Source organism: Zonotrichia albicollis, chromosome 8 (assembly GCF_047830755.1).
Source record: "Zonotrichia albicollis isolate bZonAlb1 chromosome 8, bZonAlb1.hap1, whole genome shotgun sequence".
Classification (NCBI taxonomy): domain Eukaryota; kingdom Metazoa; phylum Chordata; class Aves; order Passeriformes; family Passerellidae; genus Zonotrichia; species Zonotrichia albicollis.
In genome coordinates, this window is record NC_133826.1 from 29,812,251 (window position 1) to 29,833,597 (window position 21,347).

The window sequence follows — 21,347 nt, forward strand, 5'->3', positions numbered from 1 at the left end:
GTTTCATGAAACTGAAGTTTAAACCAAATAAAGAGTCCTGCTCCTTTCCCTTCTATTCTCCCTTTTCCTTTCTTTCTCCACCAATCTGAATAAAACTTTCACTTGCCTGCAGTATTTTTTTATATTTTAAGAGTTTTGAATTGTTGCCTTTTTAATTTATAGTTTATTATTTTTTTCACTGTGAAATAATTTGTCTTGCTTGTTCTTAAATCTGTGTTCAAACGTTAGCTTCTTATTTTGAAGGGTGTGATTAGAGTGTGATTCCTTATTTTCTTCCTGGAATCCTTTCTCAGTTTACAGTTTCTATAACTGATGTGACAAATCTTTGCTGCCTTACCATACATTATACTGTGGTTAAGTGTCTCTGTCCTGCCCTTAATTAAATCCAATGGTTTACTTTCAATTCTGATCCAATTAATGAACTATAATAGCTGGTTCTGGACTTAATAGAACTGGTCAAAAGTTTTACAAACTGCCCACACAATGTAAATCCCATCTGGAAATTAGCTTTTCTTCTGACCTGGAATGAATGCAAGTATGCACAAGCATTCCTGCAAACTGGAAATCTAAAGTATGTTGTGGTTGATGAAAAAAATACCAATTTTGAAACTACTACGGAGGCATTTAGTTTTCAACTCTGATTTTTTAAAAATTTAATTTAATTTTTGTGGGGGTTTTTTTGTTTTAGGTTTTTTTTTGGGGGGTGGTTTGTTTTTTTTTTTTTTTCAAGGTGGCATCCCAAGAGGAGCTGCCTGGTGGTGCCCCAGCAATAGTTACAGGCACTGGGACAGACACTGTGAGGTGAGGAGAAGAAATTGGAGTGTGTGCTAGTGTGGATCCGCCTCGCTGCAAGAGGAAAAAAGAACAGGATGTTTCCTGCTGAATCATTTAGGAGCACTTGAAAATGCTTTGGTGCACTTGTGTATGACACCAGGACCTGCATGTTACAGGGAAATGTAGAAATAGCACAGGAAAACGCAAATGTGGAAACAGGAAACGTAGTCCCAGCGTGGAAGGTTGGGATTTGGCAATGGAATTCCCAGATTTTCCAGCACTGGGTTCCTGAGAGGAGAGCACACGTTTCAGTCTTTTTGTGAGGCACATTTGCAAGCTGTTCAGCTTTTGAGGGCTCTGCATGTAATCAAATTTTTCTGATTAAAAGAACGTTGACAAAAGACTTCTGGCCTACCTAAAAAATCTTTAGAGCTGTTTCCCTCTCCTCTCCGTTTCTGCTGACCCCAGTCACTCGTGCTGTCAACACTATTTAGGAATACCATTTTTCAGGAATACCGTTTTTCAGGAATACCGTTTTCTAGTGTTCAGGGTTGTTTCCTGATGAAGAAATAATGGCAGAGTAGAAGAAACACCCTGCTGATGTGCTGGAGGCAGCCGGGGAGCGCTAAGAGCAAGGTGACATTGGCAGGCAGGCTGGGTTTAGGTGTGTGCAGTCCCTCCTTAGCAGCACATGGCAAGACACAAGGACTGACCAACCCCATGCTGCTCTGGATTAATATCCTGTTGGTTTTTTTTTTTCCCTGCTACCCAAATCACTCCTGTAGAGGTTTGGATTTTGTGCTGTTCCAGAGGTGCGGTGATGGGAGATCCCAAAATTCCGGAGCTGCCTGTCACAGGTTGTGCTTTGCTGTCACCTCTGTCCTGAAAAAAGGGGGTGACTGACATCCCTGCTCCATGGCAGCCTAGACTGGGGGTGCTTTAGCCAGCAGTCATCCAGCCATGAGTCACCCAGCACAGACACTTTCTGTCCTGGCTATTTTTGGGCTCGGTAATTACGAGGTGAGCCGTGAATCACCGGCGGCGTCTCGCTTTACGCCGGGAGGAAGCCAGGCAAATTGTGCTAACGTGCTTGGCAGGGGGAATTAATTCTTGTTCTCTGGTGTTTTACAGACTTTGGCCCTTCTTCTTGCTCCCCAGAGGGATGTGCTCACCCCTCCTCATGCGTAGCTGTCACGCAGGGCCAAGCAAGGGCTGAACTCGTGTTCCGTGCAGCCGGGTGTTGTCTTCTGGGCAGAAATGATGCTTCAGAGGCCTGGATGGGATTCTGAAGGGGTCCCAAAGGCTTTTATTGATTTGTTCATATGCTCTGCATAGGCAGGGTTTAGGTTAGAGAATAGCATGAAGTGGGTAATTCCAAAGGAGGCCGTGTTGTCTTTGGCCTCTCCAGCAGCTGGCCTTGCGGTGTTTGTGGCATTTGGAGGGACATTTGTGCCCTGAGGCTCTGTTTGCTGTCTTGTGTGGTGCACAGCAGAGCCAGGGGGAAATAGCTGACCCCTTTTGAGAAGGGTTTGGTGATGAGTCAAGAGAGGGACATGCAGGGGTTTTGCCTTCTTTATAAGGGATGGAGCTTGTGATGGCGTTAAACCCCCAGCAGGGAGAAACATGTGCAGGGCGTTCTGCACAAGCAGCACTTCAATCCCATCCCTCTGAGCTGATAGATTCACCTGTAGCCCTGCTTTAATTCCTTCATACCTTTGTTTTCCTTGCACATTCCTGCCTCTGCCAGTCCCTTCTCAGCTCAGCTTTACGACTCAGCATTCCTGTTAAAAACCGATCTCCAAACACTTCCTCTCGGATACGGGAAAACCAAGGGTGTGTTTTTGCACCCAGGAATCCCCAGGCTGGAAAGGAGCCTTCTGGGGATCATCAGGCTGTTGGAGGAGGATTAGGGATGGAGGCACTGTAAACCTGAAGGAATTTGAAAGCCGTGCTTTAATTTAAGAGGAATGTCCTTTTGTTCTCAAATGGATGGGCCTTGCTCCAAAGGTGTTCAGGTGCAGTAACTGGTACCAGATGGGCTGTGAAAAGCAACACAAACAGGTGGTGAGGACAACAACTGCAGACTTTAATTTCCTTGCCAGCCCCTCCCTGTGCCTTACATACCCCCTGGAGAAGAGAGGGATAAGGGGAGCTGTCATAATTGTCCACGGCAAAAGGAGTGATTTTTGGGGGATGTTCTTATGTACATAGCAGGTCAAGCCCTGGCACTCAGTGGTGACACTCAGCTGGACCAAGGTGTGCAGGGATGAACTTAGAATATGATTCCCTAGCTTCTGCATTTTTATGGAGTAAGGGATCAATACACTTTAATGCTGACATGAATATTGGCTCAGGTCCCCCCAGGGTAACGTGGATTTTTGGTGGCACCCCACACATACTGGCATGATCCAGATGTGTTGATTAATTTCTGAGCAGGTACAGAACAATACCTGCTTTTATGGGTGGTTGTTCATCACCTTGCTGGGCTCAGCAAAGCAAGGAGGATGCTGCAGAGGGCACAGCTGCTCCTCACTAGCAGCATCCAAGAGTGTGCTCTTACCCCAGAGAGCTGTTACATCCCAGTCAGAGCAGTCCTTGGAAATCTGAAACAGAGAGAACAGTGCTTTGTGATTCTTTGCTGTCAGAAAAGTTTTCTGGGATTGTGAGGAATGGGGAGATGAATTTTGGGCTTTTTTGCTGCTTTTTAGAGATAAGGAAGCTGAGAGCTGGGGTAGCTTAAGAGATCTGGCACAAGTCTTACACAGTGAAATTGAAAAATAAATGTTTGAGATTGGTGCACTTTCCACCTCCTCTTCACGTGGGGAGTAACCCAGCATGGTTAATGTATTAAAATTGTGCAAGCCCCTTCCTAAGCCCTTTCCCTCTTGAAACCATTGAGGTCGTTCACCCCTCAATGGTGGCTGTGGGCTCTTGGCTTTCTCACTTTTCCCATCCCCAATTGTCTCTCGTAGATGATCAGCTGAACTCAGAAGAGAAGAAGAAAAGAAAGCAGAGGAGGAACAGGACTACCTTCAACAGCAGCCAGCTGCAGGCACTAGAGAGGGTCTTTGAGAGGACTCACTACCCCGATGCCTTCGTACGGGAGGACCTTGCACGCAGAGTCAACCTCACTGAGGCCAGAGTTCAGGTAATCCCATGATTCAGGTGATTCCCACCTCACCTAGGGGATCATTGGGTCGCTCCAGCAGGGCAGCAGAAATCCTTGGGGTCTGTCTGTGTGGCACACCAGGGGCACCAAGCTCCTGGCTCCACCGTGCCTTGAGGGAGACTGCCAGGCCTGACTTGCCCTCCATCCACACCTGCCCGACCATGTGTGTCCATATGGCCAAGCTGTTGGATGCTCAGGCTGCTGATGTTACCTTGAGCTCTCAGTTTGCAGGCCTGCACCTTCTGCAGGTGACAGCAGACTGTGGAACATGGTGTGTTAGACAGCACTGCCAGGCCTTGCTGCCATCTCTTGTATTTGTGGGGTTCCCAGAGGAAGGGAGGAATGATGAACCTGACTCCGTGTTCTTAGAAGGCTAATTTATTATTTTAAGATATATAATATAATATAATATAATATAATATAATATAATATAATATAATATAATATAATATATGTTATGTTATGTTATATGTTATATATTATATTAAAGAATTCTATACCGAAACTATACTAAGGAATACTAAACTATACTAAAGAATACAGAAAGGATGCTTACAGAAGGCTAAAAGATACTAAAATTGACTTGTGACTCTTTCCAGAGCCCCAACACAGCTTGATAATAATTGGCCAATAAGTCAAAACAATTCACTTGAAACCAATCAAATATGCACCTGTTGGACAAACAATCTCCAACCACATTCCAAAGCGGCAAAACACAGGAGAAGCAAATCAGATAATTATTGCTTTCCTTTTTCTCTGAGGCTTCTCAGCTTCCCAGGAGTGAAATCCTGGGCAAAGAGGATTTTTCCAGAAAATACGACTGCCATAGCCATCTTCATGGGATGCACCCATGTCCCTCAGCCAGCCCCTCACCTGAGGGCTTGATCAGAGCAGGCACCGGGATTATCCCATCCTTAGGGTTCCCAGGGCCAGCCTGGGATGCAGCCAGCTTTGGGGATGGGGCTGGGATCCCATGGGGACGTGGCCAGTGGCAGAGCAGATGCGATGGTCGGTGTCCCCGCGTGTCCCCCTGCAGGTGTGGTTCCAGAACAGGAGAGCCAAGTTCCGCCGGAACGAGCGCGCCATGCTGGCCAGCAAGAACGCCTCGCTGCTCAAATCCTACTCCGGCGACGTGGCGGCCGTGGAGCAGCCCATCGTACCCCGGCCCGCCCCCAGGGCCACCGACTACCTGTCCTGGGGCACCGCCTCGCCCTACAGGTGAGGGAGGGACACAGGGACCCAGGGAGGGACTGACACACTGACTGACTGACCCCCTGCGCCACCCCAAAAGCGCCCTCAGACAGCTCTGATGCATCCACACCTGGAGGATACAGCAGCCTGACCATGCCACTGGTTCTCCTCACCTGTTCCCACCCATCTTATTGTATTTGGGTTGCCCCCAGATGTAGGAAGGGATGAAGAATCTGATGTAGGAAGGAATGATGAATCTCATGTAGGAAGGAATGATGACTCTTGACTCCATGTTCTCAGAAGGCTAATTTATTATTTTATGATACTATAATATATTAAAGAATACTAAACTATACTAAAGAATACAGAAAGGCTACTTACAGGAGGCTAAAAGATAATAATAAAACTCGTGACTCTCTCCAGAGCCCTGATACAGCTTGGTGCTGATTGGCCAATAAGTCAAAATAATTCAATGCAGAAACCAATGAAACAATCACCTGTGGGTAAACAATCTCCAACCACAGCAAAACACAGGAGAAGCAAATCAGATAATTATTGTTTTCTTTTTTCTCTGAGGCTTCTCAGCTTCCCAGGAGAAAAATCCTGGGCAAAGGGATTTTTCAGAAAATACGAATGTGACACCATCCCATTGCCAGTGTGGTCGCAGCTCGGTGTTGTTGTGTCTTTCTGGCAGCTTCTGGGGGTCTCCCTCTGCAATTCAGGGAGTTTCTAGAGAAGCTCAGGTAGAAATGCATGGAAACAGAAGGTTTTCTCCAGTGTATCGGGTTTATAGCAAGGAGGAAACCTTTCCATGGGACACAGATACAGGAGAGGGGGCTCCGAGCACTTGGGTAGGCTCAGCCAGCACACAGTGGCCAGAAGAGGGAGTTCTGTGGCTGTCCCTCTGCTGGGGATGGCAGCAAGGCTGGGAGCTCCCTCCATCCCCGTGGAGCTCTCAGCACAGGGCTGCTGAGCACATCTTTTATTCCCTGAGCACAGGGGGGTGTGTGTGTGTGAGCACTGCACTGTGGTCACCCTGCAGGAAGGGCCAGGTGACAGACTGGAGCTCAGCGTCCACCCCCTGTGCTCAGTGCTGCTCAAGGGATGGCAGGAAGGGAGCAGGGATGTGGCAAGGGCAGCCTCAGAGGGTGTGGGATGTCTGTGCCATCCTCTCCGTGCCATGGCTGGCTCTGCAGGAGCTGGGTGTGGACACGAGCTCCACAGGGTGTGTTGGTTTGTGGGGAGCCAGCTGGCTCACAGGCAGTTAAAAAGGAGCTTGGAGGGTGTTTTTTAGCACAGTGGCTTCATTGTTGGTCAGGACCATGAAGCCTTTGGCTGGATTTCTTCCTGTTCATCTGGCCTGGTCACTGCCGGCTTCCGCCTGCCTTCCAGGTGCCACACCATGCTCAGGACCTCTCTTGCTGGGTCACCTTGACCCTCTTTTTGCTCCAAGCATTGTTTGCACAGCAAGAGCTGCAAACACATGGTCTGGTCTTCCTGCTTGTTGCTTCAGGTCTGGGGGATCCTCCTCATCCACCCTTTGTGTCCAGAAGAACAAGTCATAGACCCACCCACTGCAGATATGGGAAAGGATGCTTTTGGTGGCCACCAGCTGCATCTTAGAAATGGCCCCTATCCTTTGGATTTTTTTCTGTTGACTGCTGGCTGTCAAAATCCCTCTTTTATGGATTAAGGCTTTCTCCCTGTGCAGTGCTCCTTGTTGTAGCATTCTGAGGAGGTGAGGTCAGGGAAGGGAAATGAGTGAGTTCCTTCCCCAGCCCAGTGGGACTGCACTGGTCACAGCACCACATCCCTACTCAGTGCTCATGGCTTATTTCCACCTCTCACACTTCTAAAAAGAGATCCTCCCTCCTGAGATGATGTTTACACAGGGGGCTTCATAATCACTGCTAGGAGAACATCAACTAGGAGATCCATAATCACTGCTGGGAGAACATCAACCAGGAAATCCATAATCACTGCTAGGAGAACATCAAGTAGGAGATCCATGATCACTGCTAGGAGAACATCAACTAGGAGATCCATAATCACTGCTAGGAGAACATGAACTGGGAGATCCATAATCACTGCTAGGAGAACATGAACTAGGAGATCATAATCACTGCTGGGAGAACATCAACTGGGAGATCCATAATCACTGCTAGGAGAAGCCCCTGCAAAGGTAACTCCTCAGGGTACCTGGGAAGGGCTGTCTGAGGTCACCTGCAGCACCTGGGATGTGCTAATGAGAACAGGGGAGAAGGGACAGCCTTGGGGATGGTTTTCCAGCCTCAGGAATGGTTTTCCAGCCCTTCTGGAAACAGCTGTGCCTGTCCAGGATGCAGACACACCTTGCCCTTGTCTTGTCTGCAGCCAGGATATTTCAGCAAAGGCATTTATTTGCAGCTGAGCAGCTGCTTTCCACACTCTGGGGTGCACAGCACCCTCAGACACTCGGTGCTCCCCTGGGTTTCTGACCCTTCTGCCCCTCTCCTGGCAATCTGGAAGGGTCTCAGCCTCATTAAAGCTTTGCAGTAAGGTCATTCAGATATTCAAACAGTGAAACCCTGCAGCCATGTGGAGTGTTTGCATGGCCCCTGCCCATCTTCCCAGCAGGGCTGGAGCAGCCCCTGATTAGCAGCCACTCCTGGGGAGGGCCCAGAGCTGGTTTCCCTCTCAGATCTGGGAAAAGTTTTCAGTCCCTGTGTTTATTCTCCAAATACACTCAGCCACAGGTCAACCAAAGCTATTTGCAGATCTCTGTCACACAGACAGCCAAGTAGATACTATGCTTTTTTTTTTTTTTTTTTGAAGTTGAGAAATGTTTTACTTAGGCATTTTTCAGCCTAGGTTCCTAAGAAAACAGGACTGGCAGCCCACACTTCCCACTCCAGCAACCTTTGGCTCCATGGGCCACTGAAAACCTTGTTTGAAAGAAGGATTTTAGTCCTCAGAAACATGATGCTCCTCTGTGTTTCATGAAAGCAGGCAGCTCAGTGGAGGAAAGACAATTTTCTCTGCCTGAATGGGGTGGAGGGAGGGGGCAGCAGGGTGACTTCAACCCTTGTTAGGCCCTGGAGAGTCTCTGGAGCAACCCTCAGGCTGTTCTGGTGTTTGACACAGCCTTCTTGTGCACTGCTCCTGCTGGAATAACCTGATGGAAGGAAGCACTTCTAGAGATTTTTGGTTTAGCAGGGATTTCACTTGGCATCTGTAAGTGAAACCACCCTCACACCTCTGGGGAGCTCCCAGAGCCTCCCTGGAGTTTCAGCCCAGACTTGGCCAACAAACTGGTTTAGAATGGGGATAGTTTGCAGCCCTGACTGAAAACTCCTATTTTATCTAGTTTGGAGTACCCTCAAAGGTCTCCAGATTTCTTCCAGCTCAAAAACATGGGAGAGATGTGTGACTGTGTTCATAGGAGTTCTTGGATTGGGGAAGAGACGAGGATCTGACTCCATGTTTCAGAAGGCTTGATTTATTATTTTATTATATATATTACATTAAAACTATACTAAAAGAATAGAAGAAAGGATTTCATCAGAAGGCCAGCTAAGGATGGAATAGGAAGGAATGATAACAAAGCTGACAGTGACTGGCCATTAATTACAAATATCCAACATGGGCCAATCACAGATGCACCTGTTGCATTCCACAGCAGCAGATAACCATTGTTCACATTTTGTTGCTGAGGCCTCTCAGCTTCTCAGGAGGAAAAACCCTAAGCAAAGGATTTTTCATAAAAGATGTCTGTGACAGAGATGCACCCTGTGGAAGCAGATGGGCATGGGGGATTAACTGGAGACCTTGTGGAGCTTTGTACCCTCCAAACTTGGGGGATGAGGAGAACAACCAGCCCAGCCATGGAGAGGGAATGAGGGGGTGCAGCTGGTTCAGAAGAGCTCCAGAAACAACACATCCACATGTTCTGGATGCTGGTGAAATGCAGATATTCCCTGCTGTGGGTCTCCTGCAGACTGAGGGTTCACACAGCACTGGGTGGCAGATGAACTCCTGGCAGATAACCTCCCAGAAGGTCAGAAATACTCCTGAAATACTCCAGAAATACTTCCTGACCTTCTGGGAGGTCAGAAATACCAGCAGCACCTTGGGGTGAGCAGGCACAGCTCCAGGCTGGGTCTGTGCAGCAGTGCCTGCAGGGAGATTTGCTGTTTGCGTTTCCAGTTGTGGAGATCAGTGCTGGAAAACGATTTTAAAAATAAAATAAAATAAAATAAAATAAAATAAAATAAAATAAAATAAAATAAAATAAAATAAAATAAAATAAAATAAAATAAAATAAAATAAAATAAAGGAAAAGACAAAAAGACAAAAAATGCCAGCCCACCTTGGTGTTTTGGTGTGTGGATGGAGCAGAGCATTTCTCAGAGGCTCAGCTGTGACCAGCAGGGCAGGCAGATGGGAAAGGTCAGCACCAGAGCTGAGCTGGCCTCCAGCAGAGCATTTGGGGGTTCCTCCTGAACACTCTGTGTTAAATGGGCACCTCCACTTCATGTGGTGCTTCTCAGCTGTTTGTGATCTGTGGGCCATGCCAAGGAAATGCAGCAGGTCAAACACTGTGCTGGGTTTTGGGGAGTTGGCAGGGGGAGCTGCTTTTCACAGAAACCCAAGGGACACATGGATTGAACAAGTTTTCTAGTGGTCTGGAAAGCAGCTTTGCAGATTTTTTGGTAGGATAAGAAAGGAGTTGGAGATCTTTGTTCAGGCTCTGCTGTCAGAAGTGATGTTTTTCATGAATAAAGTCACAGTTTGAAGGGGAGACAAAGTGGTTTATGTTTTGGGTTTCTTCCTTCAGCCTTCAGGACATGCTCTTTATAATCAGCTGAAGTTTTGAGGAGGGAAAAAATGTGGAAATTTTCATTCCAAAAGGCTGAAACAAGAAAACATCCCAATTGTTGAAAGGGGTTTTTCCCAGAGTGTTGCTTTAATGTAACATGTGTTTCAGAAGTGACGTGATTTCACAGGCTGTAAAACCAGCAATTGGTCTCATCAAACAGACACTGCTTCCACTGGGAATACTTTTAAGGACAATGGTCTAACTGGCAGGCTGACCTCATTGCAAACCTTTTTTTGGGTTAGAAAATAGGAAATGGAAATTTTTCCCGTTGAGCTCTGGTGCTGGGTGAGTGAAGAGCAGCGGAAAGATTTGCTAAATAAAGGGGAGTGGTAATTCCCTGCTGACACCACAGCAGGATTACATCCCACAGGTATGGAAAAAACCCAGAATTTAGGCTCTGCTGTGGTTTGGAGCCACAAGTCTGATGTGATGTTTCTCTTTCCATCCCTCAGTGCCATGGCCACCTACTCTGCCACGTGTACCAATGCCAGCCCAGCACAGGGCATGAACATGGCCAACAGTATTGCCAACCTGAGACTGAAGGCAAAGGAATATAGTTTACAGAGGAATCAGGTGCCCACAGTCAATTAACAGCTGGGGGCAGCTGCCTTGCAGAAGGAGAAGACACAGCAGCACCCGTCCTGCTTTGCAACTTGTCTGTGCTGAAAGAAAAAATGAAAGAAAAAGAGAACAGCAACAAGAAGAAGGAAACACCATCAAGACAAAAGAGAAAAAAAAAGAAAAAAAATAAAAAGAAGGAAAAAAAAGCCAACCCTCACCCAGAACTAAACACAGGGAGCAAACAGAACCTGTGAGTGATCAGGTTCCTCCTTCCTTTTGGGATAATGCCACCGTTTTTTATTTTCTTGTTATCGTCGGGTTTATTGCTTCTGCTCAATATACTGCGAGCTTCTTCAGTAAAGGACAGTCTCACCCTTGCTGGTTTCCATTTTTGTGAGGGACTGCACAAAGAAACCTCTGCCAGTCTCAGCCCACGGAGCAGTCCCAGCCCCAGCACGCTGAGATCCAAAGCTTGCTCATCTCCCCGCTGCCCCAGCTCACCCTACAAGAAGAAGAATTTGTTTGGTCACCGATTCCCACCCCACCCTGATCCCTCCAGTCCCTTGTGCCACAGAAGCAGCACGTTCCTCTCAGCCTGCCAGAAGCCCATTTAGTGCAGCAAGATGGATTCCTGCTGGCTGAGCTGCCTGGAAAACCTCCCTGGGCTCTGCAGGGCTCCATTGTTTGGTTGAGCATTCCCTGCACTGCTGCCTCAAAAAGCCAAAGAAGAGAGCAAAGCCAACATGGGGGGTGTGTGAGCAGGGGGATCTCTCTGTAGTGCCAAGATCAGGACTGTCAGGACACTCCTTCCTATGCCTTACAGTTTGTGCCACAGGGAAAGGCATTGTCCAGATGCATTTGTTTTATATATACTGTATATATTTATATATATAAGATAATACATGCAAGCTTGGTTGGTGTTTTTTATTAAACGAAATAAAACCCGTTGAAAACGTTCAGGATGTTTGTGCTGCATCCAGGTGGAGCTGTGCATTGAAATTCCAGCCACAGCCTCTCTCAGCCTTGGCAGAGCTCTTCCCTGGGCAGCTCTGGGAAAGGCAGCTCGTGAGAGTTTCCATGAGAAGCCCCAAAGGAGTGGTGCTGGAGGGAGCCACACTCCCTTTTTGCAGGTTTTCCCCGTGGGCAGCTGCACAGAACACAGCAAGGCTCTCCCCTGCTGGTTCATGTGGCTTTTGGGATATGCCAGGGAAATCCCTCCGGGCACAAGGGATGTCTCAGTAGGGAGCATCCCATCAAAGATCCCTTAACATGCTCAGTAAGGTTTGTCCCATCACCTTAACCATTCCCCCTACTTGCTGTCCTCCCTCTGGGCTCTGGAGACCTAATTAGCACCTAATTAATTTATCTCTGCGAAGTGCAGAGGAGATGCAGCCCAAAAGGGATTTCTTCCATGTTCACAGGGGTTCTTGGATTGGGGAAGAGACGAGGATCTGACTCCACGTTTCAGAAGGCTCAATTTATTATTTTATGATATATATTATATTAAAACTATACTAAAAGAATAGAAGAAAGGATTTCATCAGAAAGCTAGCTGAGAATAGAAAAGAAAGAATGATAACAAAGGTTTGTGGCTCAGAGAGAGAGTCCAAGCCAGCTGACTGTGATTGGCCATTAATTACAGACAAACCAACATGGGCCAATCACAGATGCACCTGTTGCATTCCACAGCAGCAGATAATCAATGTTTACATTTTGTTCCTGAGGCCTCCCAGCTTCTCAGGAGGAAAAATCCTAAGGAAAGGATTTTTCATGAAAAGATGTCTGCGACACTTCCACACAAACATCCTGAGGAAATCAGGATCTTCCTCATTGCTGGTGATGCTGTCTCTCGTGTTTGGGGGAGGAAGAGGGGTTGATTTGTGACAAACAGCACGTGTGTCCAAGCTGAGATGGGCAAGGCCGTGGCACAGCCCCAGTGAAGGCAGCAGAGCTGCTCCATGGCCCAGGCTGGACCATCAGGGAAGGAGGATGGAGCTCAGCCATGAGAAATACCAGAGTGGCTTGGCTCTCCAGCCTGGTGGTTGCTGCAGACACCCTGGGCATGTGGAGATGTCTGACAGTGGGCTCTGATAGTCTACAACAGCATGTTGCAGGAAATGAGGAATTAATCTCTTTAAGGTATAGGTGAAAATTAAACTGACAGAGGATGAATGGAAATCCAGCCAAAATATTTGAGCTAGCACAAGGGGAAAAGCCCCAAATCCAAACTGGAGTGAGTTGTGCCTGTGGTTGTATGCATTGCTGCTGGATTTTTTTTTTCCTCTCAGTGTGGGTATTTTTGAGGGAAAAACCCTAATTTTGATCAGGACAGAAAGCTGAAAGTCACAGGCAGAACCAGGAAAAGGGAGGCAGGGTGAGTACTGTGCTTTAAGAAATCCATCACGTTCTGTTTGATCCCTTTTCTTGGAGAACCTCACCTGTGTAAACCAGAATATTTCTGTCCTTCACAGTGCAGGTCCAGCTCCTAGAGCCAGGTGATGATGTTGGAAACCTCAGCCTGCACTGAGAAACTCACTCCTGCTCCCTGTGCCCACACAAGCACACAGCAGAATTGGTCAGAAAGGACCCAGTGCCTTTGAGTAGCATCACCCAAAGGCTGAGCTGGGTGTTGAGTGCCTTGGGCTGGTGCTCTCCTCCAGAGCCCACCCCAGCAGAGCCAGCAGCCTGGCTGGATCCCCCCTGAGAGCTCACCCTGTAGTTCCAGCTCTTTCCTTTTCACTTTTCAGCATCCCTCTGGCTTTCCCCCAGGCTTTGCTCAGCTTTCCTGCAGTAGAAAAACCCCCCTGAGCAGCTTTTGTTGTTGTCTGTGTAGGGACAGCACTTTCTGAGGGTATCAGGGGGGCTTGGAGCTACCCCATGACCCAGCCATGGGCTGAGATCTCCATCCCCACATCAAGGGGCTCCCAAATCCCTGTGCCCACCCTTTTCCAGCCTCCTTGCTTTATCTGGATTGTCCTGCATGGGGCTGCTCCTGCAGGGAGGCTGTGGGAGCTTCTGCACCTCCAATCTGAGCTTCATCTTGGGCTGCTTGGCCAGGGGTGCCACCACAGCTGGCTGGGCTGCTGTCAGTTCAGATAAGACCTTTACATCCCCAATCTTGCTCTGTTTACGTGGATTTACTGCCCAGGCTCCAGCTGGATGGACAGACAGCTTCTGGTGTTGGTTTGTTCATTGCTGGTGACCTCAGCCAAAAGACAGCGACTCCTCGTCCATCAAGCCAAACTGAAATTTCAGAATTGCCTGTGTCTAATCTGTATTTTATTAAACCATGTAAATATATGTGCAAATCAAGGGCCTTATCCTCAAAGAGTGGATTTCTCCAGGGTTTCAGCTGGATTCAGGATTTCCAGTTGCAGCTCTGGGAAGTTGCCATGGTTACCATGGTTCTCATTAGGTTTGGGTACCATTCAGGGCAGAAAATGTGTCTGAAGGCATTTTCCTCTTGCCTGTTTTCTCAGACTCCCCCTCTCCCAGCAGACAAATAGGTGACTGGTTCCCTCCAAGTGGGAATTTTGTGCATGGCAGGGAAGGATGATTGGTGAATCCATGGGATTTCCAGATGGGAGCACATCCTGTAAATTATCTCCTGCTTTGTGATGTAAAATGTACAGTGTTTGCCCTAGAATAGAAATTATAATTTTCAATAAAAAGGGGGAAGAGACTCCTCAATCCTTTCTGTGAGCTGCCACATCTGTGTCATGTGTGGGTGTCCTGCGGCCTTGGCTGGGGCTGGGAACTCTCTGGAGCCTTTGAGGGGGGATCAGCAGCCCATGGAGCTTGGGGTTCAGCAGCAGTGCAAGGCAGGAAACATCCACAAAGCCTTCTCCTGGAAGAGATGGAGTTCAGGAGGGATGGAGACACAGCCATGGCTTTGTGCCAGCTCCCTGCACCCCACAGGGCTGGTGGGGCTGAATGTGGGGCAGAAAGGGAGCAGGGAAAGGAGGGAGGGATGGATGGAGATCCCCCTGTGGGTGCTGGGCATGGCTGAACAGCAGGGACGGAGGGAGAGCAAGAAATGAAGATTAAAAAAGGTTTGAGTCGCATCCCTGTGCAGGAGTGAGCAGAGCTGGGCTCAGCAGGGAGATCCCTCCTCACAGCAAGGCAGGGAGCAGAGGGAGCTCAGAGGGCTCATCAGTGTTAAAGCAGGGTGGGAGAGGGGCTGGGTTTGTCTCCTGAAGATGAGGAGCTGGGCTGGGGTCTCTGTTGGGAGCTGCAGCTGCCTGGGGGGAGATGCTGGGGGGCTTCTGCAGCTTCCCCTCTTGGTCAGTGAATGATGGATTCAGGTTTGAGCCAGCTGTTGGGAAGCTGTGTCTGGCTTGGCATCCTATTTCCCTGCTGATCTGCCCTCTGAGCCTCCCTGGGCAGGGAAATTTCAGCAGGGCAGAGCCCAGAGTTAAGGGGAGATGGGTATCTCTGCAAGGCCCTCAGCACTCAGCCCAGCTGGCATTCCTTGGAAAGCTGATTATTCCCTCCTCTGAAGCTGAAATAATAATAACATCACCCTCTTGCTCATTATTTCTTTTTGCCAAAAGAAGTAGGCTTGTAAATAGCATCACTTCCAAGTTGATTTAGAGACTGGAGTGGTTTGGAGAGTTGAAACAAGGCTGGGTGTCCATGCCTATTAAGAACTTATTTTTGTTGGACACAGGAGCACAATTTCAACCAACTTTGCCCTGCACACTGTAGTGCTCCCACCATGGACCTGGGTCCTGCTTCAGAGCAAAACCACATCTCCTGCTCAGGAGGAGCATCTCATCTCCCTCAAGGGCTGCAAAGTGTCCCCATGGCTGAGGGTTTGGTCACAGACCTCTTTCATGGAAAATCCTTTCCTTAGGATTTTTCCTCCTGAGAAGCTGAGAAGCCTCAGGAACAAAATGTAAACAATGGTTATCTGCTGCTGTGGAATGCAACAGGTGCATCTGTGATTGGTCTCATGTTGGTTGTTTGTAATTAATGGCCAATCACAGTCAGCTGGCTCAGACACACAGCCGAGCTACAAACCTTTGTTATCATTCTTTTCTATTCTATTCTCAGCTAGCCTTCTGATGAAATCCCGTCTTCTATTCTTTTAGTATAGTTTTAATGTAATATATATAATAAAATAATAAATCAAGCCTTCTGAAACATGGAGTCAGATCCTCATCTCTTCCCCAATCCAAGAACCCTGTGAGCACCATCACAGGAAGGGTTCCTGCCCTGGAACAGGGAGCAGATCCCATTCCCACATCCTCCCCTGTCCCTGTGGGATGGCAAAGCCCAGTTCAGTGTCCTGGCTTCCATTCCTTACAGCAGCACAGATCCACCAAAAACCCACACCTGGCAAGGCTGGGAGGCCCCAGGTTGGTCTAAGAGCTCCCAACACTGCAAACCCAACAGCACCAAGACAGGCAGAAATGACATTTAAGTGCAAAGCTGGTTGAAATTGTGCTCCTGTGCCCAACAAAAACAAGTTATTAACAGGCATGGAGCTAAGTGGAGTCACCCAGAGTCACAATTTCCTTTCAGCAGATATTTCATCTCCAGGCTGTCATTTCCACTCAGGCCATGATTGAAACAACAAACCCTGGAGAAGCCACCCTGCTCCCCACCAGCAGCTGCTTCTCCTCCACACAGCCATTCATCACCAAAAAACTGAGGTGAAACCGAGACAGATTATTGCTATTTATTGTTCTTAATGCCGTGTTTGGCCAGCTAGCTGTCCCTGGTAAAGTGAGGCTGGCCACAGCTGCAGAGGGAGGAGGGAGAAATCACCCTGTGGTGCAGGAGTTGCACCAGTGCTGCACCAGTGCTGCACCAGTGCTGCCTTCACCTCTGGCCTCTTGGGACATTGCATTGGAAGGATTCTCCCATTTACCTCTGAAAACCTCCTTGGGCGTCTGCATTCCATCAGTGAAACCCCACCCTGACAAATGGTTTGCAAAGGGAATGGGAAGAAAGGGAGGAAAAAAAAGGGGGGGAAATGGGGAAAAAAAAAGGAGAAAAAAAAGGAAAAAAAAGGGGGGGGAAAGGGGAAAAGGGAAAAAAAGGGGGGAAAGGAAATAGGGGAACAAAGGAAAAAAAGGAAAAAAGGAAGAAAAAGAAAGAAAAGGGGGGGAAAAGAAAGAAAAAGGGGGGGAAAGGGGAAAAAGGGAAACGGGGGAAAAAGGGGGGAAAAGGAAAAAAAAGGGGGGAAAAAAGAAAAAAAAGAAAAAAAATAAAAAGGGGGGAAAGGGGAAAAAGGGAAAAGGGGGAAAAAGGGGGGGGGAAGGGGGAAAAAGGGGGGAAAAGGAAAAAAAAGAAAAGAAATATAAAAAGGGGGAAAAGGAAAGAAAACGGGGAAAAGGGGAAAAAGGAAAAAAAGGAAAAAAGGGGGGAAAAGGGGCAAAAACGAAAAAAGAAAGAAAAAGAAAAAAAGGAAAAAGAGGAAAAAAGGAAATAAAGGGGAAAAAGGAAAAAGGGGGAAAAAAGGAAAAAGAGGGAAAAAGGAAATAAAGGAAAAAAGGGAAAAAAGAGAAAAAAGAAAGAAAAAGGGAAAAAAAGGGAAAAAAAGGGGAGAAAAAGGGGGCAAAAAAGTGGGGGGAAAAAAAAGGAAGTATCATGCATCGCCAAAAGAAGCAGTTAGCCCATTCACCATGGTTCCTGTGCTTTTGGGCTGCCCATCCTCCCGGGATTCTGCCCTTCCCACCCTGAGTTTCAGCCTGGACAGCACTGGGAGGTCATTGTGGCCATAAAGAGCCATGGGCACGGAGCAGGGACACGGCTGGGCTTGGGTTTGCCAAACTGTGTTGTCCATGCACTCCATTCCTGTGAAGATCCATGCCCTGGGCACTCACAGGAGACACCAGCACTGCCCCACAACAGAGAAACCAGCCCAGGTCCTGCCCAGCTCAGGAGCCCTCCCTGGGGGGCACAGACATCACTGAAATACAGCAATTTTCTTGGGGTGTTTTTGTTCCAAAAGTTCAACGTGCTCCACTCCAGCAAGGCTTCCAAATCTCCAGTGTCAGCTCTTCTGCCATGCCTGTGCATATTTGCGTTTTCCTTGCAGTATTTTTAGAGATTTCCCCTCCCCAGCCTGATCTGGGACAAAGTCAAATATGTAAATCTTGGAAGCTGCCACAGGAAAGGAAACTCCATTTTTCAACCAGCCTCAGATACAGCCTTCAGCCACAGCCACAAATCATCTGCCAGCCTGGGGAGCTGTGCTAACCCCTCAGATAAGGGCTCCAAACGTGGTCCAGGAGGTGTTTGTGCTGCAGCCAGCTTGGGGAGGTGCTGCTGTCCCCACCCTGCAAGGATGGGCTGGATATTCCCACAGGATGCTGGTGGGAGGCAGCAGCGGAGGGGGCAATGGCAGAGTTCCAGATGTCCCATCCGGATGAGCAAAGAGCTCAGCTCTCCTCCAAGCCATCCCCTGAGGGTGCTGGAGCTCCAGGACTCACATCCCTTTGCTGAGGCAAGGGAGGACCTGATAGGGAAAGGGTTCAGCTCCTGCGTCTGGAGCAGGATGAGCCTGTTATAGGTAAAAGTTAAGTTAAAATAGGATATAGTTCAATTATATTGTATTAATTATATTATTTGTATTATGTTAAAGGGGGAGGGCTTATTAGAATGTGCTAGAAGGATCCAGGGTTTGGTGAAGCAGGGGTCTGACGGGGCAAGGCAAGGTCGAAGAGAGATTGGATGAAACATCTGACCAATCATTCGAAGCCCTGCAGAAACGATTGGTCCAGAATGAACGGCGGTAAAGGCCAATGAGAAGCCTGGAAATGGACCAATCATCGTGAGGATCCAAAATGCACCAATCCTGGACTCGAGGGGGACTATAAATGTGGGGAGTTCCGTTGGGTCAGGGTTCTTCTTTTTTTGGAATATTCGTTGTTTGGGAGAGCCCAACGCACTTGGTGTGAGCACACTGTTTTCGTTTTTGGCTCACTGTGTGGGTGCCTGGGCTTATCCTGGGCACTCTGTTCCTTGTAGCTATTTTAATAAATGAGAACCTCTTTCTCTGGAAAAAGTTTGGCCTCGTTCGTACCCATAACAAGCCCCAGCTCTGCCACACCAACACAGGGGCAGCTGAGGAGTGCCCAGACACAGACCCCACTGCCACTGCACTGCCCCAAAACTGGGGGTTGTGTCCCACAAATTTTGGGGAGCAGCCCCACAAACTGGGGGAGTCGCCTCCTTCCAATGTGGGATGGATCTCATGCCTTGTGCAGGCTGAGCTAGAACAGGGACTGGACAGAGCTAAAGAATAAAGCAGGGATTTGTTAAAGGCCTCAATGGATTCACCTTGGGCAGCACAAGAGCCCAGCCAGGGCTGCACCCAAGGTGAACCCAAAATGGTCACAAAGTGCACGACTGCTTACAGGGTCTCTCACTTTTATAAGTTCTGCTCCATTTGCATATTGGAGTTCATTGTCCAATTCCAACTTTACCCCATGCAGTCCTATCCTGCTTGTTTTTCTCTCTCCACCCCACATTGTTTGTGCTCTTGGGCCTGAGATTTGGATCATTTGTCCTTGGTGCCCAGCTGGAGCAGGAATTGTTTTGTCTCCCTGCTCTGTGCACAGAGCTCACCATCCCCTCACATGGAGCCCAGACCCACACACTAAAGCAGAACAGAACCTGAAACGTAGAAAAGCTCAACCCTGAGGCATCATTTCCCTCTCCTGGTTGAACACCCTGGTCTGTGCTGAGCTTCCCAGCAGGACAGCTCCCACCTGAGCTCCTCCTCTGGGGACTGAGAGCCCTCCTCATCCTTGAGGAAAGCTCCCAATCTCTTCTGCTCCTTGGGGGGGGCTGTGGAGAGCACATCATCTCTTCCCACAGCAGCTCTCTGGGCAGTGGCACTGAGCCCATCTGGGGCCACCAAAATGTGGAGCTTGGTGATGTCCCAGGATGGGTTTATGGAGCTGGTGATGCCCCAGGAGGGGTTTGTGGATCTGGTGATGTCCCAGGAGGGGTTTATGGAGCTGGTGATGCCCCAGGAGGGGTTTGTGGAGCTGGTGATGTCCCAGGATGGGTTTATGGAGCTGGTGATGTCCCAGGATGGGTTTATGGTGTTTGGTGAATGCCCCAGGAGGGGTTTGTGGTGCTTGGTGTATATCCCAGGATGGGTTTATGGCCTGGCTGGTTTTAGCACATCCCATTTGAAAGGAGGGCTCCACCTGGCCCTGCTCTGGGCTGTGGGACAACATCTGGCACAGCTGGGGCAGGCCGAGGCAGGAGGCAAAGGAGAAGAGTGTCAGTGCAGCCTGCAGGGACTGCAGCCAGACTGAGCAGCATTTGGCCAGGACGCTGGAAAGAGCAACTCTGATCCTAAAAAGGTTATTAAAATAAAAAAGAATGAGACATCCTAAGGTGCTGGCTGCCATTTATCACCCTTCAGGCTGCTGTGAGCTCCCTGCCACGGCACAGAGATGCCCATCCCTGCCCCACCAGCGTCACTTCAGCTTTGATTTCGCAGCTGGAGACCCTGGGGCCCATCCCAGCAGAGCCCCAAGGTGTGGACAGGGCACAACCATCTCCCAGCCCCACCTGGGAAGGACCACTCCTTTCCATGGCATTTCCATGGCGTTTCCATGGCATTTCCGTGGTGTTTCCATGGCGTTTCCATGGCATTTCCATGGTGTTTCCATGGCATATCCGTGTCACTTCAGAGCCAGCACCTGGCTCTTGGATGATCCCCAGGTGTCAGGAGCCAGGACATCCCTCTGGCTGTCCTGAGCAGCCCAGACCCCTGCCAGGGGGCTCAGAGACCCTGGCACAGAGCCCAAAATGCCCCTGTGGTTTGGATTATGACCCATGAAGCAAGTTACCAACCTTGTATGAAGATCAGCAAGCCACAACAGTTTAGGTAGAATGATAGTGAAGTTATCACGGGGTGGAAAAGCAGATTTTAGGGTTTTTGGTATGGGGGTTCAGGAGGAAAGATGGAGGGAACTGGGCACATCCAGCCTTTCTCCTTCTTCTTCTTGGCCTCCATCTTCTGCTGTGATGGTGGCACTCACAGATTGGTTTAGAGTAGAAGCTCACTGTCTAACATAAGTGATAGGTATTGGAAAGTAATTGTAAACATTGTACACGTAGTTTTTAGTGTAAAGACATAACCTTGCCCCAGGGGCAGGCAGAATGCCTGGAACTGTCCTGCTGGACGGACCTTGGCAGGGCAGGAGAAAATTTTTTATAGATAAGAAACAATAAACAACTTATATATAAAATATATAAAGTAATATAAATATAATTACTTTTATACATCAAATAATATAATTACTTTATATCTCCCCTACCTACTTGGATTTTTGCAAAAAAAACCTTGCAAAAATCCTCATCACGTATATTTGTAGCTGAAATACAAAAAGGGGGAAGTGAGGATGAGCTCAGCAGCTGGTCTGCAAGCCAACCAACCAAGAAATTGATAAAATGTGAGTTTATAATAAATAATTGATAAAATACGAGTTTATCCATAGCAAGGAAGAAAGCAAGGCTGTTAGCATGGGAACCAACAAAATAGACACAAAAAGGATATTTACAGTTACAAGGATTGCTGATAACTTAATTGGGAAAAGGGCACATGGAAATGTCAGCCCTTTATGCTTTAAAAGTGGAACATCTTGCAAATGCCCCAAGAGCCCCAGGAGGCTGGTTTCAAAATCCTTCTCTTGGCAGACAAAGTCCCTCTGAGACAATGTGGTCAAAAACCAGCTGGTTTTGAAAGTGGAAGTTGGGTGTGTGCAACAGGCTGTCAAACAGCAGTCAGAAAAAAACATTTTCAGTACCCCAATACTGAAA

The 21,347-nt window shown here is 48.2% G+C and overlaps 1 protein-coding gene across 1 annotated transcript in view; it reads left to right on the top strand.

The window, feature by feature from the left end:
- PRRX1 (paired related homeobox 1) overlaps positions 1-14,250 on the top strand; it is a 41,265-nt gene extending 27,015 nt beyond the window's left edge. The window contains exons 2-4 of the mRNA XM_074546440.1: positions 3,747-3,922; positions 4,980-5,161; positions 10,445-14,250. Coding sequence (XP_074402541.1) covers positions 3,747-3,922; positions 4,980-5,161; positions 10,445-10,583 — 497 coding nt within the window. The 3' untranslated portion in view covers positions 10,584-14,250. The remainder of the gene's footprint in view (positions 1-3,746; positions 3,923-4,979; positions 5,162-10,444) is intronic.
- Positions 14,251-21,347: the final 7,097 nt, after the last annotated feature.